Raw genomic sequence first — 26,699 nt, 5'->3', positions numbered from 1 at the left:
ATAAACATCTGCCATAAAATTTCTTATAGCCAAAACAACCTTACAATTACCAGTATTATTGTATAACTGTCAGAGGAATAAGTGAACTTAGGTATCTGGAAGAAATGTTTTGGCAAAAAGTATGGTGCCAGCAATTTATTGTCTGAAAATTTCTGGCACTAAAGAATGCCATTTCTTTATAAGTAGTTATTCCATTTTGCTTATAGTCTTGAGAGATGAAGATTTAATTAGGCAACATTTTGTAGCAATTGTCTTCCCTTTTCTTAAGATTTTTCCTCACATTTTCAGAAAGTCAATCAGAAAGCATTCATTAAGTTCTTAGTTGCATTTGGTGTTGTACAAATTAAGCAATATGATCCTTGCTCTCAAGGAACTTAAAATTTAAAGGATAAACCTAAGTGTGAGATAAGCATTCAGCAAAAGGCATAGAAACAGAAAATTTAATGCAAGCAGAGGGGAAAGACCATATTTTTGAGTGGCAGATGGAGGAGAATCATCAAGGGAACTGCATATTTATGTCAGAAATGGCCAAGGGAAATTTTCCTTTTTTCTTCCAATTAGTCAGGGAAGTTATTTTGTGGACAGATTTTTAAGGAGCTGCTTGAACATTTAGAGGTAACTTAGAAAGCCATGGCCAGAAAAGGTATTCTGGGCACAGGCTACATCATGGGAAAAATTAAGTGGAAGGTAGATAATTGGATAAATGGAGTAGTATGAACATGAGAGGCACACTGGGAAGTAGGAAAAGACAGGGGAAATGTAATCCAGTTGAACGTGGCTTTAACACAAAGAATTTGATTGTAAGTGTAAAAAAAATAAAAAAAAAGCAAGGAAGTGGGGGAAGAGGGAAAAAATGTTATAACTGTATTTCAAAATGTGTTTAAGTAAGTGTTAAAGTTAATTAACTTTGATTAATAGTATAAAGGTGATGATCCTGGATTTTTGAAGGTTGTGATAGCAGAACTTAAGCTTTGACAGGTTGTGCCATGTCAGAGGCTTCCAGAAGGGTTTTGGTGGGCCAGCCCACTTATGTAAAGAAAAGCTTATTACCTGTAAGGATAGCTACTGGGTGATGAATTCTGGCTGCCCTTTATACCTGGAACCTTCTCTCACCTCACATTTATATTTTCAAAACTTTAGCTCAAATGCCACTCTCTATAAGACCGACACAATCCTTGCAGTCTTCCCCTCTGCCTACCTGCCATTATCTATGTGGCTTTGGATTTGTAGTTTTGGGGCATTTCTTCCCTATTAAGATATACCAATCAGGAATGCAGTGTGAACCTGAAATTTATTTCCTCATTAGTAACAATATTTAGGAAGGACAGAGAGTACAATTCTAACCCAGGATTCTTTCTCTGAGAAAAACAGAATGATACCATTCTCTAGTTTTCTCTCCTGGAAGGAATAAAAGTCTCTCTTAAAAAAAGGGGGGGGAGGACAGAAAACATTTTAAAGATATCTGTCTATTTGTGGGTCCCTGTGAGCATAGCTAGATGAACCTTTGTAGATATATATAACCTATATGAACAACACACACACAAACACACACACACACACACACACACACACATTTCCAGGTTGTTTTTCACACTTGTCCATAAATCCCGAGGGCAGAGACTGTTTTTGTGGGTTTTTTGGCATTTCATGGCACATAGTAAGTGCTTAAAAAATGCTATTTGCTTCTTGATTGATTAATGATTAATTTCATAGGAGTCAAGTCATCTTCCCTGAGAGGCAGCAGGATGTAGTAGGGTAGAGCATTGTACTTCATGTCAGAAAGACTTTTGTTCAAATCCTACTAGATACTTAATAAATGTCTTAGAATTTCACACCTTCTCAGAGCTTCAGTTCCTCATTTGTAAAATAAAAGCATCAATCTAGATAACATCTAAAGTGGTCTCTAAAGTTCTTAAAAGACAGCTAGGAGCACAGTGAGCACAACTAGGAGCAACAGGAGCACAGTGAAAAGCTGAGTATGTAGTGAGGAATATTTGAATTCAAATCTGCTCCCACACATTTATTAGATGTGTGATCTTGGACAAGATACTTATCCTTTGTCTTTCCTCAGTTTCCTCATATGTAAAATGGGCACCTCCCTCACAGAGAGTTGTGAAGACCAAATGAAATAATATTTATAAAGTGTTTAACACAGTACCTGGCACATTTCTCTCCTTCTTTCCATCTACATTTATTATTCTTTGAGTCTTCTAAAAGTAATTTTACTTTTTTGTATTTAAATAGGAACAAGTGTCAATATATCTCCTTTTAGTTTTATGTAATCAACAAATTTCATTTTATACCTTTTTGGAATAATAGCACAGTACAATGCTTGGTCCATAGTAGCAACTTGATCAATGTTCCATGATTGATTCCTAACATTTGGAGCAGCCAGGTGATTTAATTGATGAAAGTAATAGACCTGGAGTCAAGAAGACTCAGCTTTTTGAGTTCAAATCTGGTCTTAAATCTGTCTGGGTAATCCTAAGCAAGTCACTTACCTCTTTATCTCAGTTTCCTCCTCTGTAAAATGAACTGAAGAAAGAAATGCAAACCACTCCAGTATTTTTGCCAAGAAAATGCTACGTGGAGTCATGAATAGTTAGACATGACTGAACAATATTTAAAAGTACTGTATTCTCTATAAGTGCAGGCAGCATAAAGGATCTCTTTCATGCCTTTTTCTTGGGCTCACTGATCTGCCTTTCTCTATTCTGACTCATACATTGACATGTGTATTATATTCCCAAGGGAGACAATTTGTATTTTTCATGTGGTAATCCCAGAACAGTTTCCTCTTTGTTAATTAGCTCTGAAGAATGGCTAAATCCTAAATAGCATTAAATGAAGTCTAATATGCAATGTTTCACAATTTATTTCCTTTAAAAATTATTTCTGTTTTAATAGGACATTTGAGAATGGCACTGATCTTATATCAGATTCTTCAGAGTCATCTTTCAATCAACCATTACATTGGATTTCTTGCATAGAACATTTTTCTCCTTCTTTCCTTAGGTAAGTGTTATAATTGATCTAACAGTAACTCTTGATATTATAAATTATGTCTTTGGTATCCATGAATGTAAAACTCACTGTACAAAGTCTTCTCTGAAATCTTTCTATTGCCATTATTATGTATTGAGATAGAAAGTATTGTGTTTTTTAAATGTGTGTGTGTGTGTGTGTATTGTATGCATGTGTATGTTATATATGGATGTATGGGTGTGTGTATGTGTGCAAAATCTTTTGAGAGCAAGGCCCAAGTCCCAAATTTATCCATAGTCATCTTGTACTTTTATGACATAATGAAAAAACAAAAGTGAAAAGAGAAACCTAATTCATTTAGATAATTCCTCAATTTGATTGTTACTAAAATTATTACAGGAAATAGATATTTATCTGTTAATTTATTCAGTATCAACAACTAAACTGAATATTGAAGGCCCCAAATTCATAGCAGTAGGAAGACTATAAGTATTGGAATATTGACAAGGAAATACTTTCCTACATAATAGATGATGATTATAGAGCAAAAGTGAAAGAGTAGTTACAAAGTAGAGTTCCATCATCTAATATTAAATAAATGATTGTAAAAAAATAAGGAAAAAATCTGACATTTATTTCAATATTTTATCAGCATTAAGGAACATACCACACTGGTCTTTCACCAAGCCTTTCAATGCATTGAGCAAGATATATCAATAGTAACTAAGAATAGAATAATTATATTTACTCTGAAATTTCAATTTCCTCAAATTTTTGATACTTCTAAATATTAGAGGCTATAATATGATGTATGTGCATAACTAACTTTATAAAAGAAAGGAAACAAACACTTATTAGGCATCTACTATGTTCCTGGCACTAGGCTAAGCACCTTACACATCTGAGGTCTTCCTAAGCTCAGTGATATACTATCCACTATGCACCTAGTTGTCTAATATGTAGAATTGATTTACTTAGCCATGGCCTGTAAGAGTCTGGACCCATTCCTCTTCTCTTCCCCTCCAATACTTGGCTGTAATTAATTCAAAGTAGAGACTCGTCAATGCCAAAGTTCTCCTCAGGTAACAAGGAGCTCATCATTAAAGCTATTTTTTGGTACAGAAGTCCCTTTCCAAAAGACTAAGACATACTCTGAGTATTTCTTCTTTTTTATTTCACATTCATTCACTAAATATTTGGTAATTATCATTTGAGGAGGGAAAGAACACTAACAATTCAATGGGATCGAGAAAGTTTTTCAATAGGAAGTGGTGCCAGACATGAGGCCTGAAGGAAGTCGAGGATGCTGAAAGGAGGGAGTGAGGAGGAAATACATCTCAATGCAAGACAGTCAATGGAAAGTTTCAGAAACAGGAGATGGAGCATTGATTTCAGGAATCCTTATCTAAATATCAAATTAAGAAGACTCCATTTAATACTGGAGGGAAAAGGAAGCCCTTGGCCCTTATTAAGCAGGGAATAATAAGGCAGACCTATATTTAGAGTAAGAGATCAACAAGCAGAAATGAGGAAGATAGCATTCAAGCTGTTGAGAACAGGGTAAACAGAGCCCCTTAGTTTGTTTCAAAATGTAAATCTAAGTAAACAACCAAATCCTTATTTGCTTAAAGAATCAGAAGTAATCAAGTAACTTATGATGTCATTGGCTCATAGATTTAGAAATCTAGTCCAACCTTTTTATTCTTCAATTGAGGAAATTGGAGACTGCTTAGGTAGCAGGTTTCTCAGGGAGAATATGACATCAAGACCTGTGAAGACTCCAAATTTAGCAAACTTTACCCCCTTCTGTTTCCTCAGTAATATTCAATTTCAAAACTTAATCTCATTTGGCTAAGCTGTTTTTATTCAGCTTGTTCTACATACCCGATGTCTGAAGTTTAAAGAGATAACCCAAATGGGGGTCCTCATTTTCTAAGCATTCGCTATCCAAATGTTTACAATTCTGCTTGTATCTGGTTTTGGTGTATACGGGATATATCACCAGTTGTAGGGAACTCAGAGAACATTACCAATGCAGATCAGCAGCTTTGGAGCACTGGGAGGATAAATGACCTGTTCAGGTGTCTGAGGCAGACCTGGAAACTTATTTTCCAAGACTGGCTATCTAAAATGCCATGCTGCTTCCCTACAAGTTTGTAATAGTGAAATAAAGCAAAATTATGATGCAAAATAATTCCCTGCTGAGTTGACCATTTATAGGCCCCTCTAAAAGATCCCTCCTATCTTTCCCAGAGTCTATCTCTAGCTATTCTGGCCCATTAATTAATGCTTTTCTTGTTTGTTCGCTGATTGTTGATGATTGTTGATAGGTTCTTCAAAAGAAAATTATCTTAATATCAAGAAATTAAGAGAAGTCCTTGAGAAAATTGATGAGGCAGTAAAATATTTTTACAATGACCCTCTTTATGATTATGCAGCAGAATTTAAAATGAAGAATGTTGCATATTATTATAATTATTTTATTGTTATTATGGTTATTATATAATTTATTATTATGTATTATTAATATATTATGCATATACTATTATCATGTAATTTCATTTGGAAAAACGAAAAAATCAAGTTTATTCTCTATTCATTCTAAAAATTATCATATAGTTGTGATTTATTACTTAAAATTTGCCAAAATTTGCCAAACTTTATTTTTTGACTTGCTTTTTAAATTAAGTCCCAACCAAATCATTGCTTTTCACTCTTTACTATGAAATACTGGTCCCTGACTTACTTGGATTCACTTTAAGTAACAATTTTCTAATACCAATTATGAATATGTTGAGAACTAGAAAGTCAGGAGTGAATTTTGGTATCATTAAACTATCTCATTTGTTTGCTTTAACTCTTCTCTTTAGATATTGCTCTTAAGAGCTTCTTTCTGATACAGGTATTGGTAAATAGGACAGTTTTCTTTGCTTCTAATTAGTCCCTTATTCCAGTTATAAACTAAATTCAAGAAAACCTCAAATTCCCATGATTTCTTTTTGTCAGTGAAATTATATGTTTGCTGCCTTTCTACACTATTCTTCTTATTTTGGATCTGCTAAATCAGATTAGTTTCTATTCCTCACACTATTACACTTTTGTAACATAAATGGGATATGTATTTATCATATTCATATTTTTTTAAAATGTTGCAATTGAAGCAGCTTAATTCTTTAAGTTAGTTTTTTGCTTAAGAGCAATTCCTGTCTATGAAAAGGTTAACTTTTCTTTCCAAGCAATCATATGTACATTTTAAAGAATATATCAGGAGCAGCTAGATGGTGCAGCTAGATCATTGGTCTTGGAGTCAGTAGAACCTGAGTTCAAATTTGACCTCAAATACTTAACATTTACTAACTGGTCACAGTCACTTAATCCCAGTTGCCTCAAAAAAAATAAATAGAATCTATCAGACTTTTCCAACTAAATATAATAATATGTTATTCCTAATTAAGGTCAATTTGTATAGTTACAATCTATAGATATGTACTTTTCACTACAAAGGGGCAGGACATTTGACATATGGGAGCAGGATTCATTAGCTGTTAGTTAGTAGCCTTAATAAAAGCATCAGCCTCTGCCACTCCATAAGACCATTTAAAAACATGATATAAAAATGGAGGTGGCCCAGATTTCTGAACTGCTGAGGTCCCCCAAATTTCCTGTTGTGTTGTGCCTGTAAAACTGATTATGCTGACTGAAGAAAAAGCAAGATTCACTGGTTGATAACTTTCTTGTGATATAGAGCCATCTGGGGAATCTTTGGGTTGTTTTTCTCACATGTATATTGTGTGTGTGTGTGTGTGTGTGTGTGTGTGGTAAAGTCTTGCACAATTGGCTATTTTGCAAGCTTTTAGATGTTTTAAGCACACTATACACCCAAGAAGTTCAGAAGGATGACTCTGGGCCATAATGTCAAAGAACAGCTGCATCCTTGCCATCTTAAAAACTCTATTTACCTATGACTATTAATAAGACCTTAAAATTCATGTATTTAAAAAACTGTTATTAAGTTGTATATCACACCTTCTATTTCCCAAGTTAAATGATTCCAGTTCCTTTTTTTTTTATATTGTTCTGAAAGTCAAGAATAATATCAGAAAGAGGGCAAGAGATATAAGTAAATAATTTTATTTAGCACAGTTCCTGGCACAAAGTAAGCAATTAATAAGTGTACATTCATTCATTCATTTTCATTCATAAAGCCTTGCTGGTAATTATATTTCTGATTGAGACTTGCATAGGAGTTAGCTAAGGGCAAGCTTCAGTTAGCATTACAGTTTGGTAGGAATCTGCTAATTACCAATCAAAAGCAGCTGAGCAAGTTAGAATCCTATCATCAGAAAAGGTAGGAGGCCTGAAATAAATAAATTAAGCCTTATTCAGAACTGCCTGCAGCACAACTAACACATGTGGCAAGTAGGCAGTTTGCCAAATCAATTCACCACAGAGTTAGGAGCAAGATCTACTAACAAGAATGACAGAGGCCTGAGGGTCTTCCTTATAGCAAATATGGAAGGCAAGGGGAATTTTACAGTGACCTAAGAGAATACACCATGTTTGTCTTTCTGCCAATGCAAAATAACAACTCTATGCATAAAGTGCAAGATGGTCTTCCTCCTTTTCGAAGGAAATGAAAGGACTGGAGGAATGCTTCTATCTTTCAGGTTTTCTGGGAGAATAAAATACATTGTTTTAACAACAGAAAAAAAGGGATCTGAAGAACAAAAAAGCATTCCCACCTTTTCACTAGGATTTTTCAGAGTGGAAAAAATTAAGTTTAAGATTACAAGACAATGAAAATATTTTTGGAGTCTCACAAATTCTATCCCAAGTATTTGAAAGATAAGGGGAAACTGAAAAGATAGGGGAAGGAGAAAACTGCCTTTCCATGTATACATGCACATGTGTATATGTACATATAAGTACATTATGTGACATGCATGCATTTATGTGCATATCCACATGATTATCGAACTATTTATCATACACTGCAGTATGAACAAGATAAGAAAAATAGTAGTATAGAGGACTAGTAATACACAGAAAACAATAAAACACATGGCCTTAGTTGTAATATACAAATTCACAAATTATTAGTAACAACAAAGTGATCTTAATATGAGGAAGTAGACATCCTTGAAAGTAGGGAGGATAAGCTTTATGATTGAAATTTGGTTATCTATTTAAAAGGAATAAAATAGATAAAAAAGGGCAAAAGGGATAAAGAGGCTATGGAAATGGGCTTTTAATAAAAGAGAGAACTTTCAAGAATTCCTAATTGAAAAAGTAATTCCTAATGAAAAAGTAAGTCTTAAGTAGAAACTTTAAAATGCAAGCACTGGGAATAAGTAAATCCTATGAACGTAAATTCATTTGAGCTATTGGAAAAGACTAAAAGCTGATTGAAGGACTTACATAGCTTGACAGAGACAAGGGTTTTTTCAGAATTCTGATATCTGCAAGACTCACAGAGCCAGTTAAATTAGACAAAAACTGAACTTGGGGTGCTTATCTCCTATTTTGATGGTCTTCAGTGAGGAAAAATAAAGGAGGAGGTGTTATTCACTTTTGCATTGTTGGACTCATTTGGAGTTTTCTTAGCAAAAATACTGGAATGGTTTGCCATTTTCTTCTCCAACTCATTTTATAGATGACTGACATGGTTTACAGGTGTGACAAAACACAATTAAGTGACTTAGCCAGGATCACACAGCTAGAAACTGTTTGAGATGAGATTAGAATTCAGGAAGATAGATGAGTGTTACTTCTGGCCCTACACTCTATTGCAGAACCACCTAGCTGCCCAATGGAGGAAATTAAAGGATAAATTAGGAAAGAAATGAGGAAGAAAGGTTGGAACTTAGAATTTCTTGTAATTGAGGCACACTAAGAAGAGTGTAAAACATGGAGTATAGAATCAGAGCAATATCATTCTTATCTGAACCAAAGAAAGGAGGGTTGAATACAACACACACACACACATACTTTCTCTCTCTCTCTCTCTCTCTCTCTCTCTCTCTCTCTCTCTCTCTCACACACACACACACACACACTTTGCTGTAAAAATGCATAAATATAACAGGAAAAGGGAAGAGGAAGAATAAAGTAGGGAAGGAGTAGGCACAAATAAAATGAATTTCATTTTTAGAGAATGCTTTGTGAATAGCAATCCAAACAATTTATTGGTTATAAAGAAACTCTTGTAAAGGGTAATTATGCTTCAAGTCAACTCAAAAAAGCCTGCTGGCAGTCACAATCTCAAAGAAGACAGCTACAAAAATTGCCTATGCCCCTACCATGACAAATCCTGATGAGGTCAAAGAAAAATTTTATACCAAATGTGGCAGGGAGTCCTTAGGAGAAATGAAGTTGGAAAGAGCAACAGCAATGATCACTTAGTACTGAAGAATTGTGCATCTCATGACCCTTCATCACCAACAATGTTATCCATTTACCTAAACATAATAAAACTTTGTGGATGTGCCCTCACAACAAACTTTAGCATTTAAATCTCAGCTGGAATAGAATCAGCACCAGGTACTTTGCCACATGAAAAGAGCCTAATGGAATTCAAAGCCTCTTCTTAAGTTGGAACTTCAGCATTCAACAAGCAATGGCTTCAGCACAGTCTGTTGAGAACACTATGGAAGGGTTCAGCCCACCTCCCCAGGATCATATCCTTATCACTAATCAATGTGGCTCCTTCAGCACTGAGTAGTTGAGATGTACTATGTGTATTTGGCCCATAAGTAACTTTTAGAACATCCTAAAAGAGCTTTGGATTGTTACTATCAGCATGAAATTGAATTTACTGAGCCAGGAATCCTGCATCTCTCTAAGCTTCCATTGTATATTACTGTTGATGGAATTAAATGCTGCTTTCATAGAAGCACATGAATTATCGTACTGGTAAACCCTGTGAAGTTTTCACTTTTAAGTTAGTAATTTCTGAATTTCCCCATAATTTTTATCAAACTGGTCTTGATAGTTGTAAGAGTTCTGACCCAGATAAGCCATGCTATAAACCAAAACTGAAAGCTGCTCTCTTTTCTGCTACACTGTTGCCAAATGTGTATTGGCTCAACTTTCCTTTCAAACTGTTTCAGCTCAGAGAAACTCTCTAATCTCTTGACATGAATTCTTCTGGAAGTCATTTTGCCTTGGGCTACTGTTTTTGTTGAATGAGAATATTTAGCTTGGAGAGAATAAGTCTGTGATCAGTTCAGCACTCTGGACCACATGTTGGCTCTATCTTTTATATTCTGTCTATCTCTTCTCCTAGGAGAAATTCCAGGAGCAGAACAGAGCTCTGTACACAATGTTTGCATATCTGTCCAAAGCCTTTGATACTGTTATTTGCAAGGGCTCATGGAAAATTATGTCAAAATTCGGTGGCCTAGAGAAGCTCATCTGTATTAAAGATCAATTTCATGACAGCACGCCTACCCAGGTTCTGGATGCTCTCACACTTCCCCAGTCACCAGTGTGGTGAAACAAGGCTGCATTCTTGCTCTCCTGTACTTTTTAGCATGATGTTTTCAGCCATGTTGTCAAATGCTTTCAGTAAGGATGAACATGGCATCAAGGTTAGGTACAGGACTGAGGGTGAAATTATTCAATTTGTAAAGGCCGCAAGCCAAGATTAAAGTGGAGGGAGCATGAGTGTTAGTGCATGATTTTTTGTTTGCAGATGGTTTGCACTCAGTGCAGCCTCTGAAACTGGGAGTGAAGATTGACTCTCTTCTGCTTGTGTTAATTTTGACCTAACAATTAACACCAAGAAAACACAGGTGCTCCATCAGCCAGGACCACACTATCCATATGTGGAACCATCAGTTACAGCTGATGGAGAAGTTCTGAGTGCTGTGGATGAGTTCATTCACCTTGTTGACAGCATACTTTCCAGGAATGTACTTATTGATCATGAGGTTAATACACAAAATGCTAGAGCTAGCTCAGTGTTTGGGAGTCCCTAAAGGAAAGTATGGGGAAGCTTTACAGAACTATTGTGCAGACCTCATTGTTGCATGCCTGTGAAACCTGGAGAGTGTACCAGTGCCATGCCAGGAAACAGAATTACTTCCATTTAATTGTTTTAGGAAGATTGTGAAGATCACTTGGCAAGATAAGATATCAGACTCTCAAGTCCTTTGTCAAGCTTAATTGCCAAGCCTTCCAACTCTACTGCAGAGAGCACAACTCCAGTAGTCTGGCCATGTTGTTCAAATGCCAAACATATACTTGCCAAAAAAATTTTTTTATGAAGAACTCACACAGAACTAGTGCTCCCATGATAGAAAAAAAGTGATGCAAGGACACTCTCAAGAACTTTGGAATTGATTTTTTGACATATGAGACACTGATATAAGAGTTCCAAGGATGGTATGCCCTCATCAGAAAAGGTCCTATGCTCTATGAGCACACAATTGAAGTAACTCATGAGAAATGCAAGATAAGCAAATTTAGAGAGTCCACTGGAAATGTCACATGGACTAATTTGTGTCTAATCTTGGTAGAACATTCTGAGCTCATATTGGTCTGATCAATTGGTCTGAACTTGACTATATCAAAAATGATGTTATTTTGGTCCTCTTTGAAATCAATGGCAACAAGAAATTAAGTTTAGTTTGATATCTTATTCCACAACAATAAGGTCCAAATCAATATGACCTAGATATAAAAGATCACATCAAGAATTACTTGGAGGAGGAAGGAAGGAGATACAGTAAGGTACTAGGAAGGGAGGTCATACAGTAAGGTCCTGATTTGTGTGAATAATGAATTCCATTAAGTAGGCTCATTATTCAATATTTCCATTGGACTGGAATTAATTATCAATTTTATATATAAGCACAACTTCAAATAGTTCAAATTTGAAAAATATTATCTCTTCACAAGATTCATTGTTGGCACTTATCAGAACCTATCTGTACCTTTTCACAACATTAGATCAAAGAATTCTTCACCTAAGAAGGAATCAATATCACATGTGATAAAATGGACATTTTCAACTACATAAAAATAAATCACTTTTGTGCAAAAAATACACTTAAAATTAGAAGAGAAACAGTTAACTTAGAAAAATTATTTGGAACAGTCTTCTCTAATAAAACTGGCTAATATTATATAACTATGTATATATGCATATATATAGTACTGAATCAAATTTAAAATAGCTATTCAACAGTAGATGAATTGTCAAAGGACACAAATAGGCAATTCACAAAAGAAAAAATAAGCTCTCAGTGAACACATGAAAATAAATGATCCAAGTCACTAATGACAAGAGAAATGGAAAATAACAAAACTCTGAGGTTCCATCTCCCTGAGGTTCCATCTCCTATCCATCAGATTGGCAATGATGATTTTTAAAAGAGGAAAATAACTTGTTAGAAGGAATGTGAAAACACAGTCACATTAATGGATGTTGATAGAAGGCAATTTCAAACTAAACCTAAAAAAAAGTCAGCCTGTGACTTTGTGTCTTTGATCCAGCCATATAACACTAGTAGACAAATGCCCCCCCAATCAAAGAAAATAAAAGACCCATATATAAAAAAGCATTTAGAGTAGCTCTGCCCATTAATTAGGTAATGGTTGAACATATTATGGTATGTGAATGTAATACAATATAATTAAAAATAAGACAAAACTAAAGACAGATTTTAGAGAAACTTTGGAAGACTTGTATGAAATTATGCAAAGAAAAATGAAAATAACCAAAGGAAGAGTTTATACAATGATTACAAGATTTTAAAAGAAAAATAACTTTGAAAGATTTAACATGACTCCAAAAGATCAATGGTAAAGCATGCTTTTGATCCCTAAACAAATAGGTAATAGAGTGGCATAAAATAAGACATGTTTTTAGCCATGGCTAATGTATGAATTTGTTTTGCTTGACTGTGCTTATATGTTATATTGGGAGGAATTTTTTTCTTGAGTGGGAGAGGAAGAAAAAAAAAGTTGAGAAGTTGGAAAAGGTTATAATAGTAGTAACAAAACAAATATGACAAAAGCAAGAAAATGAAACTTTTTTTCTTAATATGGAAGAGGACAGAAGGAAATTCAGAAGGAAGAACAGACAGAAAGAAACACCTTTGAAACTAATGTTACATTTATTATATATTTTAAAATCATATGTCATAGAAATTATCATTTATAATTAAATATTATGGACATTATATATAATGTTCTTTTTATCTCCTTTATTTATAGAAATACTCTTGTTTGTCAAGTTTAGAACAATAGTATGAAAGCTAAAATTACTAAGAAAAAAAGCACTCATTGGTGTGATTGCTCAACCAGTGTCTGTTATCTTTGAGAAGTCATGGTGAATAAGAGAAGGGTCACAATATTATAGAAAGGCAAATGGTCTTCACATTTTCCCAAAAGAGAATGTAATAGAGCCTGAAAACTATAGACCAGTGAATTTCAATTGTTGGCACAATTCTAGAATGCATTATTAAATTGATAGATTGTGAGCATTAAGAATGGAAAGTAGCTATCACTAAGATTCAGTGTGACTTTGTCAAGAACAGGTCTTAGACTTTTATTGGTCCTCATCTTTTTCTCTTCCTGTGAGCCCCTTCTCCCATTAGTGGGTTATTTCTAAAATCTCCAAATTGGAGAAGCACCCAGAACAGCCACCTGTACATACTGTGTTTTTCCTGACTCTACCCTTTTCAGCTCCATGTACTGTCTTCCCTCAAAATGTAATCTCCCTGAGTGCAAGGTCTATACTTTTTGCTTTTATTTGTATCCCAAGCACTTAGTATAGAGCTGCCAGCTGGCAAGTTCTTTGTAAATATTTTTTTGACTGATTTCCTAATGGATCTGCTGCATTTGACACTGTTGACTACCTTCTCTTCCTTGATATTCTTTTCTGAGTCCTGATACTGCTCTCTGGTGATTTGTCTCCTTATTTTTCTTGCTTCTTTAACTCCTTTGCTTGGTCATCATCCATGTCATGTCCCCTAATTCTGCTTATTCCCTCATCCCTTCATACTATCAAGAAACTTGTTCTGCTAAGCCTTAGCCTTGAGTTTAATCTAATCATCCACTCCCTCCAGTTTGAAATCATTAAACTTTGCTAAATCCACTGCAAATGTGTGTTATGTAATCTGAACTGGAGTCTTACAGCAAGGAAATTCTTTTATGTTCTCCTATTTGACTCAGTATTTCAACAATCACAAAGACTTCTCATCCTTCCACCACCCTCTTAGCTAAGAACTTTACCTCACTTTTCATGAAAAAAAAATGAGCTTCTCTCATTTCACATCAAACTGATGCCTTCTGTCACCATCAGCTTCTTCATTCCTATCTAGTAGGATGAGGTGGTCTTTTTCCTTGCCAAAGCAAACCCTTCTACATTCCTGTGATCCTATTCCATCCTATTTTCCACAACAGATTGTCCCCTTTGTCATTTCCTTTATGTTACTTTCATTTTTGTTTTCTCCCTGTCCACTGGCTGTTTCCCTACTTCTCACAAGCAAACTTATGTCTCTTCCATCCTAAACAAACAAACAAACAAACAAAAAAAAACACTCATTTGATATATCCATCCTTGCTAGCTATCATCCTATATTTCTCCATCCTTGAGAAGGCTTCAATAGGTGCTCCCTACTTCCTTTCCCCCATTCTCTTCTACTCTTTGATGATATGATATCTGCTCTCATTCAACTAGAACAGCTATTCTAATCATCTCTTGTCAAATTTAATGACCTTTTCTCAGTTCTCATATTCAGTCCTTTCTGCAGCTTTTGACATTGTTGGTCTTAAACTCAATATATCTAAAACTGAATTTTTTAAAATGTTGGGATATTCTACAAACTTTTGAATTAATAGAATCACTGGTCCACTTGAGTATTTGAGAGTATTTCCTGTTAAGAATATAAATACCTTGAAAGCTGAGACTATTTCACTTTGAGCTTTTTGTAACTACCACCTAACAGAGTATCTGACACATAGGACCAATTTAAGAAATACTTGTTGATTGATGAGGTAGGTCAATAGTTTTGAGTTGTCACTTTAGAAATCACAACAGGTAACAATAACCATGCTTAAGAAAGATGTTTGTGATAATCATTAAAAAGTATTGGTTGATAATCATTAAAACATGAAAGGTAATTTGTTCTTTGATAGACTAATCATTGAGACATCTGGTTAGTTCATTAAGATGGATAGGCTTTCAGAAAAATATAAAGTATTTAGACTATATTGGGAAAATGTATTAGAATTTCAAAAGAAGAATAATTCCCTCTGAAATTTTGAAATATGGACAGGAAATGGGCTCTGCAAAATACAAATCTGAATGATTTGGGAGAATGCTTCAAAAATTTTGTATCGTAACTTCAAAATATTTAGTTAGAGTCTTTATTAATCAATATAGCTACATTATCTTCTTTGTTTAGTACTATATAAATAATTTGCATGTTCTTCAAGTCAAATCATAGCTCTGGAGGCTTAAAAACTACCGGCCTACAATAAAAGTCTGATATAATTTAACCAACACAAAGATCATTCTTTCTCCTAATTCTGACATTGTAAAAGCATTTCACTGTTTATAAAATTTTATCCTCTTCTTTCTTTGAGTCTGGAATTCAACATGTATATTTATACAAGGCTTATTATAGTTCACCTTTTATCTCTTTTCATAGAGATAATCTCAAGTTCACAGCTACATCAGCTAGGAGGATGAGAGAGAACATATGCTTCTCCATATGTCCAACACAAACTCCTCAAAGCATTTATTGCTGTTAGCTTAATTATTGAGGAATGTTTATAATATATTACTTTCCTCTGAATGAGTCACATTACTGTACTTTTTAAAATTCGTGCTAGCCTGATAGAGCCAAAAGCTGGTATACATTACAACAAATAATTTCCTATCTGGTCAAGGATAAGCTCTTTTTTTCCTAAGCAGGTATTCAGATATAACACTGTGAAAAATTATATTAAAATTATCTTCATCACTGTATATCTGTGTGTCTAACAAAAAAAATTGCTTTTGTTAATGAACAAAAGAAAGAGAGAGAGAGAGATGTAAGTAGGTGTTTTGTTGACCCAGCTTTGGTTTATAACCAGACTTCTTATGTCTCCTTCAATGAATGTAGTATCCCATTTAATCAGTCTAACAGAAAACATTGATTACTACCTATTCTGTGCCTCTTATTATCCCCAAATCATCATTGAAATGACAATTTACATTTGTATGGTGCATTAAAGTTTACAATATGTTTTTCCTTATAACAACCCTGTATTATGTAGTACAAGTATTAATATCCCCACTTTATAAAAAGGCAATTTGAGGCTTTAAGATGTATTGCAATTTATTTAGTCACACAACTAGTAATTGTTGGAGTTAGAATTTTAATCTAGACCTCTCCTAACTCCAGTCCAGTAGTCTTTCCACAAATGTATAAGTCACATATCATTAATAGTATATTGCTGGTTTTCATGTCCAAAAATGATGCTACATACAGCATGGCAGGGATGGAAAAAAGAAAAGTTGAAATGAACGAATTTTTAAAAGCATGTATTAAGTGCTAAATTTTGGTCATACAAAGAAAAAAACTACACATCCCCTGCTTTCAAGAAGCTTACTCTTTTTACTAGAGCAGACAACATATAAAGGAAAATCAATCACAGGGTGGATGGAAAGGAAAGGAGAAAAGGAGAAAAGCCTGGAAATCCTATGTACATGTATGTTTACATATGTATATTCTCTACCTTTAATCCTATATTTAGAGAGAACAAAAAGCTATTGTTTTTGTTTAAATCAAGACACAAACTTTGTTTGCATGTTAATTGTTTTTTGTCTGTTAAGTATAATTATTCATTCTTTGAGTCAGTATCAAGGATCACAAAGACAAGCCTCCAAGTGTTTCAGATAGGACATTTTTGAGCACTGAAGATTTTCTCCATTCTTTATCTTCCCTTAATGCTTCACTCTATGTTTGGGATATTCTACAAATTCAGAACCCTTAGGGTTTAGGTTTGATTATGTTCAGAATCAAACGAGTAGAGTTACATTAAACTGGGAGAACTTTAGGTTCTTAGAGACCTCAACCCATGATAGTACCTTCCAGAGAGTTTTGAACTTCTTTAAACTTATCCCAGTCCTGACCTAAATATTTGGTACTGTTACAGGAGCCCCAAAAGATCCTGAGATGATACAAGTTACATTGATTCATTCAATCAATCGTTCACTCATGAAACAATAATAAATGATGGGCTTCTTACTTTTGACAGAGACTCTCTGAATTAACTAAGCTAGTTCTGGCCAAAAGAAATGCATCCCAAAATACTTAGTGGAGCGTTAAGCTAATAAAGTTATTAAAACTTAACACTGCACCTAGTTTTTTAGGACACCCTGTGTAGCCTGTCACTAGGTCCCTATTCCAGGACTTTCCAGGTGGGCAGAACCTGTCAAGCCTTATAACTTTAGTGTTAGTATGTTAAAGGCTGTGTTTGACTCAAGTCAGTCCCCAAAACCTTTATAGGTTATTCAACAGTTGACAAAAGATTATTTATTTAGCCATAGCAGGAGAAAGTTATCCAGAGCACTATCAGATGATTCAGTGAATATGCCTTATCCTTCCTGATCTCTTGGCCATACCCTCTGAGAGCCTCCTCTCTTCCAACCTCCACCAACAGGCCTTTTTTGGTGGCTTTGAACTCAGTCATTAAGTTATTAAATATTAAATGCCTTTTAGGTAGCTGAACAAATATGAGCTTTTAGCCCCCTGAGCCAACCAATTTCCTAGGTGCTTGTCAATCACTTTTAAGGGAAAACTAGCCATACCATCATGGGAGGAGGGGAGTATGTGTGTGAAAATTTTGTTCCTACCCAGGAGACTTTAAGACTCCTTTTCTTCACCCCTGGAGTGTCAAAGGAATGTAAAACACGCACGCCTTTCCCTTAAGAACTTTCCATGGCTATCCCTGTGGAAAGAAATCAAAAATTCATTTTCAAATTGCTCATTGTGCTTCTTCTAGACTTCTCTTTATACTTAGCACCTTCTATAGTAGGTGATAATCATTTCCAGTATGCGTGTCATCCTTCCAATTAAATTGTAAACTCCTTTTATTCTTAGAACTTAGGATGGTGTCTTGTACACAGTAAGTGATTAATAAATGCTTGAAATCTTACCTTGTTAAAGAGAAGACTGGTGTGGGGTATTGATGACATTTATTTAACTGATATTTATGTAATTCTCAAGTTTTCAGAGCTCATTATACCCATTATTTCATCCCTCCTGGGCTGAATTCTTCTGTAACATTTTGGGATCCAAAATTTTACTTATTCTTCCTCTAAATCCTTTGAAATCTGCTCTTTCTAACTCTCAAGTTATGCATGGCTTTCTCCAATTATCACAGACCTTAGGAAAGTGATCATTTCTCCAACATTTTTGTAATTTCCACTCCAACCAACAGTTTCTCCCAGCTGGTAAAAATAAGATTTAAGATATAATTTTCTCCCGTTTCCTTCATTGGTTGCTCTATAAGTATATAATGACCAATAAGGCAATCTAAGAAATTATTAGTGGCAGAGAGAGGGGGGGAGAGGGGAGGGAAAGGTGAAGGGAGGGGACAAGGGGGAAGGGAAGGGGAAGGGGGGAGGGAGTGGAGAGAGGAGGAGGAGGGGGGGAAGGAAAGGAAGAACATCTAGGTTCCATTCCTCTCGATCAGGCTTGGGATCTGTTTTTTGAACTCAAGATCTATTATTTTTCTGTCTAAGCTCCCTGTAGCATGACAAAATCACTTCTCTGTATCCCTTCATTGATCTCTGCTGTGCTTTTCCAATCTGGCATTTGGTTTGAATATGTTTTAAATATACAACATTATCTCTATCTTTTTAACCTATCTTTAAAAAAATAAGGTAAACCTATCCTTTACCATATTGCAGGCATAAATTTAATTTCACCAACTTTCTGTGATAACTTTGAGATGAAATTTGCCTAAGAGCTCTAATTCACTTTGCTTGTTGCAGCTACTTTGTGCATTCCTATATAGATATTTGAAGCTATAGGTTTTACTACTAATCTCTTCCTTGAATTTTGTATTTTTGAACTGAATGCTGAACTGCCTTTATGCTTTCTACCTTGTAAAACTCTCTGTGCAGGAAGTTTTAACCTTTTTTGAATCATGGACTGTACTGGCAATCTGATGAAATCTATGGACTCCATATCAGAATCATATTTTAAAATAAATAGAATAAAATAGGAATTTTAGAAATTGAATTGAATTGAATATAATTGAATTATTAAATTATATTGAAATACTATTAGCAATATTTTTAAGTTTATGGATTCCAGATTAAGAATTATTGCTTAGTAGTATTTAACTTAGTGGCAATACTTTTCAATCACTAATATCTTTTAAGTATCTCCTATATGCCAGGTACTGTTTTATGTTCTAAGAATATTGACCCCTCCCCTCCAAAAAAAAGAAAAAGAAAAGGAAAAAGAAAGGTAACAGATAGTTCTCACTCTCAAGGAGCTTATAGTCTAATAGAGAAGATGTAAAACATTTTTATGCATAGTCAAGGCATATATAGAATAAATTGGAAATAATAAATTTAGGGCACTAGAATAAAGGAGGTTCAGCAGAGACTTCCTAGTCTTAGTCTCTGAATCTCCCACCTGCGTCCAGGTCTGCCTCCAGTGGTCCTGATCTATCTGTTTCTTGCTATTGGAACCAGATGGCTCCAGAGTAGGCTGGTAACTTTGTGCAGCCTCCCTCCCTCAAGTCAAATTCACTTCTAGTTCATGGCCTCCCTTCCCTGATGTTATGGTTCTCTTTGGGAATGCAGGATAAACAACATAACACAACCTATAGAAGGTGGTATGTTAGTTGGGACTTGAAGGAAATCAGGTAAGCCAGGAAATGGAGATAAGGAGGAAGAGCATTCTGGGTGTGGGCAGCTAGAGAAAATGTCTAGAATAAGGAGATAGATTGTCTTGTTCAAGGAGCATCACAGGGCCACAAGCTGAGGAGAAGACTGGATAGGAAGGAGGGAGGGAGGCTCTGAAGAGCTTTGGATGACAATGAAGATTTTATATTTGATCCTGAAAATGATAGGGAAAGGGATTTATTGAGTGTGGGATTGTAGAAGAATGGAGGTGAGATAACATGACATTGCTTTAGGAATATCACTTTGCCATCCAAGTGGAAGATGTTTTGGAGTGGAAGGGCATACAAGGGGGAACAATAATTAACCTGCAATTGAAGTAATCCAGATGGGAAGTAATAAGGGATATTCTAGGGTGCTCTCTATTTCAGAGGAGAGAAGTAGACATATTTGAGAAATATTATGAAGCTAAAATTGACAGTCCTTGGTAACAGATTGAATATCTGAGTGGGAGAATCAAGGATGACTCCTAGATTGTACTTTATGTTGAATAATTTGGGTTTTAGTGTGGGCCTATGATTTCACTGATAGGGTGAACTTTGAATGAGTATTTTCTTTGCCAGGGCAGATCTTTACCTGCTTGGCAATTTACTATGTTATAGAGTTGTCTTGAGAGCTCAAGAGATTTGACCAGGATCACATAGCTCACATGGGCAGGACTTGAATCCAGACTAACCCTCTACTGTGATGCTGCTGCTTATTATGGTTGAATAAAAGCTCACTCTTTAATGTAAATAATTAAAATGGAAGTTTAACTTAATTTTATTTCTAAGACCCCCAATCTCTATAGCGCTAGTGCTTACCACAGAACTCTGTTAACCCTAATATGTATTTGTTAGATTGGATTAGTTTTATTCAGCTATCCCCTGCTTAACACTCTAGCAAATTATAAAAAGATAATGTAATAGGACATGATTACTCTTACTGGTTGTCAACAGTGAAAGGCAGCATGGTATATTGGATAGAACCCTAACATAGATTTAAATCCCATTTCTGACCCCTACTGGTTATGTGATACTCTGGGTGTATCAGATAACCTTGCAAATCTCCAGGTGATTTTTGCAGAATAGTTAATGATCAGTATTAGTACCAATAAAACCACAAATTTTGATTAAAACATTAAATTTGGTAATGGTTTGGAAACCAGTAATCATGGGAATAGATCTGGAACTAACCTTAGAAGTCTTCTCATCCAAGTTGCCGATTTTATAAATAAAAACACTGAGGTCCAAAGAATTAATTGTGCCTTGTCCAATGTCACACAGATAGTAAGTGGCAGAATCCTGTCTAAACTCAATGTTGAGCAGGTTACTCCAAGTTTCATGTTCCTCTCCTACCTATCATTAAACTGATGTAGGAAGGCAGAGGGATGACTATTTGTAGTGGTGACAGTGTGAATATATGGTTAGAGTCATGCTTTACATAGGCAACAATGTGAATTTCCTGTCCCATAGTAGGCACTTAATAAATTCTTGTTGATTTGACAAAAATAAGGTTTTTTAAAAAAAATTCTTATGTTTTCATCAACATTTGATATATATTGAAAGAAGCAATTATATATTAATTTAATATATTCATGCACAAAAAATATTTTTGCTCCCAAAACAAGAACTTAAATTGTTCATTGAGTTATCAGTGAAGTTACTACTTTGTATCAGTTATAAATTTGGCAGACTACCAAATGTTCATTTGCTTTTAGCTAGTTGAGATTAAATGTAATTCCTTCTCTGAGAAGCCTGAAAGTAAGCAAGCATGAAAGCATTTTCAGAGTAATCTGGAAGGAATTGACATTTAAAGGAGTTAGTGTTACAGCTACATTTGAAGGCTATTAATTTCATAGATAAATTAACTACATTATTCCTTCTTTATCTTGCATTTTGAAAGGATTCCATCAGCTGGAGGAATGGCAGTCCAGGGTCGACTGAAACTGCTCTTATCCCAACCCTGTTGTAATTGGAACTTGCTTTTGGAAACCCTCCTGCATGATGATTGTCTGATACTAAAAATTTTGTTGAGAAGTGAGTTTTGTGTTGGTAAGTAAGTATTGGCAAAAGCATCTGAGAAATACAGAGAAGCTGTCTGAGTGGAACTTCTTCTTTTATATATATATATATATATATATATATATATATATATATATATATATATATATATATATTTACCATTGACAAAGGAAAGCACGTCATTGCATATGTCAGTAGTAATCCAGTCAACAGTAGGAGAAGTATTGAATAGGAGGAGAAAGAGCTTTTTATCAACCTTGCCTGAACTGAAAAGCAATAGTAAGAATTTGGTACCAAGATCAAATTATCCTTACAAAGATCAAAAATCCTTATACTTTTTTTCTCACTCAGAAGGCCATCTAAAAATAATTTACATTCTATCAACTATAAGCTATGTGGAAAGTGGGTCCATGTCTTTGACATATACTGTCAGTGCTTAGCAAAATGGCATAGTGCTGCTTAAACTTTAAGAAGAGAGCTTATGATGTTCATGTTATATTAATAAGAAAATAATTATAGTATCACAGATCAAGAGCTATAGAGGATTTTGCAGGCTATCTAGTTCAAAGCCTTCCTTTTACAGAGGAAGAAAATGAGTCCAGGGTGACCTGTCCAAAGTCCACAAATCATGTGGATTTGGACCCAGAACCCCTGACTCCAAAGTCATTATTCTTTCCACTATACTGCATTAGCTCCCTTATGAATAAAAACTAATAATTTTGGATAACAAGTAGGACCATTTAGTCATTGTTTGTACAAAGTACACATGTCAAAGGGCAATATACAATTTTAAATATCAATGACAAAATTAGTTCATCTACAGATATTTATTAAGGATTTATAGAGCACCCATGAACCATCTGATATTACTGACATTTAAAAAATTAAAGGTAAGTGTTTTCTGGTAACTGTATCCCTGAAGTCACATTAGCTTTTAAAGTTTCTTCTATTTGGCATCAAAGGAAAAAGAAATTATGTTGATTTTCAAATTGTCTAACATGTGGTCTCTTGCTGCCTTTAATATTTGTGTAGATTATGACAGTCTTTTCTTTTTATCATTGCCCTTGTAATGGCACCTTGTGAATAGCACAGAACAAAATTTAAACTGCAGACAAAATACATTCCAAAATAGAGAAAAGTCCACTATCTGTAACTTCAATATGTGATAACCTCGGCAGCTGCATTTTGGACCTTTCCATATAGTCTTGTAAATTAGCATATCTGCCTGTGTCAAGAGCCTAAAACAGATAATGAAAAAAAAAAACCAAAAACTAAAGAAAACTGGAATACACAACTATTCCAAATTGACAATGGCCGTAAAAGTACTCAAGTCCAGAATCGTAGACCAGAGTATCATTGAACTTAGAACAGGAAACACCTTGGAAGTCACCTAGTCTAACCTCTTCATTTTCCAGATGGGTGAACCAAAACCCAGACAAGTGACTTACCTCTGATCACATACTTAACAAGTGACAGAGCTGAGATTTGAACCCAGGTTTTCTTACTGCTAGTCCGAGAGTCTTTTCATTCTTTCAGTTCTGACTTTGTCTGTTGTGCTGCTCATAATGATTGGGAGCAGTAGTGGTGATGATATGACTATTGGAAAATTTTAGTACTAAAATGATTTTTGTCCTGATTTATCTCAAGTTATTAATAGGAGCAGTAGAATGCATACATGAGTGTCCTTGTTATAACTCCTTTGAACCAACTATAAGAGACAAAGGATGTGGATTGAGGATACTTAGCACACCAGATAAAGTAGCCAACAAGAAGCTACAAGGCCATCTTCAGAAGGGTATTCTGTGTAGCAAATATTCTGGAACTACTCCATAATTCCTGGTCCTCAGAGCATAGCAGCTACTTGTCCTGTGAAGATTTGGTGACTTTCAATTTTGACAATAAATAAAATTGCTATATGTGAGATATAATGCTAAGGGCCATGAGTACAAGTATAAAGAATGGAACAAATCCTACTTGCAATGCACTTACATTCTAATGGGGACATACAAGTATAAAAAATTTTGCAGCATAAATATAAAGTATATGAATATGAATATATGCAAAAGAATTATATATAAGGTAGTTGAGAAGGTTGCAGTTGGGAGTAGTGGATCAGAAAAGGTTTCATGAAGAAGATTCAGCTGAGCTGTATATTAAAGAAAGAAAGGGACTTTCTGAGCCAGAAAGAAAGGAGTTCAGAGGACAGAGTATGATTTGCGAGGAACTGAAGGAAAGTTGACATGGTTGCACAGATCCTATCAGCCTGCCCAGCTATTACAATCGCTCTCCAAGAGGAGGATAGTAGAGATTAACCTCTGATTTGCTTGAGAGACATTCACAAGGGTTTTTTCTTCTTCTTCATTTTACTATTGGAAGAGTTCATAGTAATATAAGAGTTGGAGTCCAGACTGGATTTTACAGCCTGCTTAGCTTATGCTTCATCTAGATATAAACTTTATTGAGTTAATGTGCAGAAACTGAGCTATGTTTTGAGCCTATTTCCACAAAGACCATGGCAGTGCTTGTTCTTGCTATATTTCGGAGGTAAATATCCCTTTTTAAAAGCTACTCAATGTTGAGGTTAAATGGCACAGGGATGCTATTTACTAGCCCTTGAATATGGAAGGAATACAGCCAATTCAGGACTAGGATGGGTGGGTGAGGGAAGGTGTGATGTAACCTGCCTACCCCTGCTAAGTACTCCTAACTACCTACTAAGAATTCGTTTGCTCTTTCTGAATCTGATTGACTTAAGAGATTCACTGGCTCCTTCCTCTTTATTTGTAAAAGTGTTGAACCAGCATCTTCATTTTGTAGGGATAGGAGAATTGAACCAAATAAATGATTGAAAATGCCTTATAATAATAATGCTGAAGGCTTTTAGGGGATTAGTGTGACAGATTGGCAATGTTATTAAGCTTTGTATTTATCCATGTTAGTTAACTTACATACTATAGAATAAAATTGAATTTGGGTCAATAATGACTAAATTTTTTCATTTAATGCTTCTATTCTAAAATCATCATTCTGGAACACATAGGGAAAACTGAGTATGATTCAATTGTATGTTCTCTTAATAATAATCATACTTTTAGCTTCTACATGCTTTAAAATCATTATGTAGAACTTTAATTAATGTCCCCCTCACCGGAAATTAGTGTTTCTTCTTTAGATATGCCATAGTACTTTTTGTATGTCTCAAATGTACTTAGCACATTTTATTTTTATTATATTCATCTCTCTACCTCAAGGCAGATTATGTTATATTATCATTATATCTGTATCATCACTACCAGATGATAGGGGTGTATAGGTGTTTAAGGAGAACTGATACCGCTGGTGTAAAGACTTGCCAAACCCTTTCAGGGCTCCTTATTCACCTTTGGTATCCATCTAGGATTCAATTTTCAAATGTAGCTCCAAAAAGTTGTAACATACACAGCAGCAACAGCTCGGTAAACCATCTTTGCAGATAGTTAAACCAGGGTGACAGTAACCTAGTGGTCTAAAATGCATCAGTGAATTAGGGTGGTGTCTCAATTTTGAGAAGATTTCATTTAGTGAAATGGTGAATGAGAAAATTTATTTCAGTGGCTGGGAAGGCAGCTGAAGCAGGTGCCATGGAATTACTTAGAGTTTAATCAGATATCCAAGATGCCTTACTAAAATCCAGTTCATATGAGAGTCTTATTATCCTATGATGTCATTGGTCCTCTTTATAAAGGAAGGACAGAACTAACCAGGTTGTAAGCTCCTTTATGACAGGGATTGGACTTTATTAATATTTAGGAGGTTGAGTAGTACTGAGCTCTGATTTTAGACTTGGGAAATTTGGGTTCAAATCTTGGGTTTTCCAGTTACTTATTGTACAACCTCTAAGCTCAGTTTCCTTCTCTACAAAATGAATATACCAATACCTTAGGTTTGACTAACTTGTCAGAAAAGTGCTTTGTAAAACTTAATAGTGTTATGTAATTATCAGGTATTAATAAATGTGAGCTTTGTGTCTTTCAGCACTAAATCAATGCCTTATATATAGAGAGAGTAAGCATTTAATAGATATTTATTGAATTGGAATATTACAAATGCCCTGCCATCACATAATATCTTTTCTTGAAGCACCTAAGGACAATGTCATATTTTTATCTTGTTCATAGACCTGTGAAATAGGTTGGGGGGGGTGGGGGATGAGATATTGTTATTCTAATTTGCAAATGGAAAAATTGAAGTACAAAGTAGTTGAATGAATTGACTTTGATTTTTTTAAGTGTGGTTTTTAAGGGAAAAAAGGCTATTATTTCCCGAAATAATATTATTTTGAAGTGGAATTTTGATAAAACATGAGTGTTTATGGAGACATTAATAGATTGAGTCTTCTTTGAAATATGTTGGGTTTCTTGGATTGTTTGAACAATCTTTATTTTATATAAAAGATTAAACAGGGTCTTTTAAACTTGGACTTTTACCAATAAATGTTTTTTATGCCAGTTTAAGAAACACTTGCTTCATCTAAGAATTGGAATTAGATATAAACTTACCATTAGCATTCTTTCTGAGCAGCACAAAGTCAGCATTGTTTGGCCTTGGAGAGTGTAATAATACCTTGGAATAGAGCTAAATTCATAATTTGGGCACTATGCTTTTGACTCTCCAGCCATATATAGACACTCTCTATGCAAAGCCATATTGAAGGAATTTCTTACTGAAAAGGGCCTTGAAACAATATTGCATCCACATATTTCTTGATTACAGAAGAACACAGTGTGGGATCAATAAATACAGATAACATAGCT

At 34.8% G+C, this 26,699-nt stretch overlaps 1 protein-coding gene across 2 annotated transcripts in view; it reads left to right on the top strand.

Annotated features, from left to right (window-relative positions):
• Positions 1 to 26,699, top strand: part of KIAA0825 (KIAA0825 ortholog) — a 540,869-nt gene that overhangs the window by 206,014 nt on the left and 308,156 nt on the right. For both annotated transcript variants that reach the window (XM_031949172.1, XM_023496065.2), the window contains exons 12-13: positions 2,908 to 3,015; positions 21,788 to 21,936. In XM_031949172.1, the coding sequence (XP_031805032.1) occupies positions 2,908 to 3,015; positions 21,788 to 21,936 (257 nt within the window). The remainder of the gene's footprint in view (positions 1 to 2,907; positions 3,016 to 21,787; positions 21,937 to 26,699) is intronic.

Source organism: Sarcophilus harrisii, chromosome 1, assembly GCF_902635505.1.
Source record: "Sarcophilus harrisii chromosome 1, mSarHar1.11, whole genome shotgun sequence".
Lineage (NCBI taxonomy): Eukaryota > Metazoa > Chordata > Mammalia > Dasyuromorphia > Dasyuridae > Sarcophilus > Sarcophilus harrisii.
Note: the sequence above shows the minus strand (reverse complement) of the source record. Positions and strands in the feature narration are given on the sequence as shown.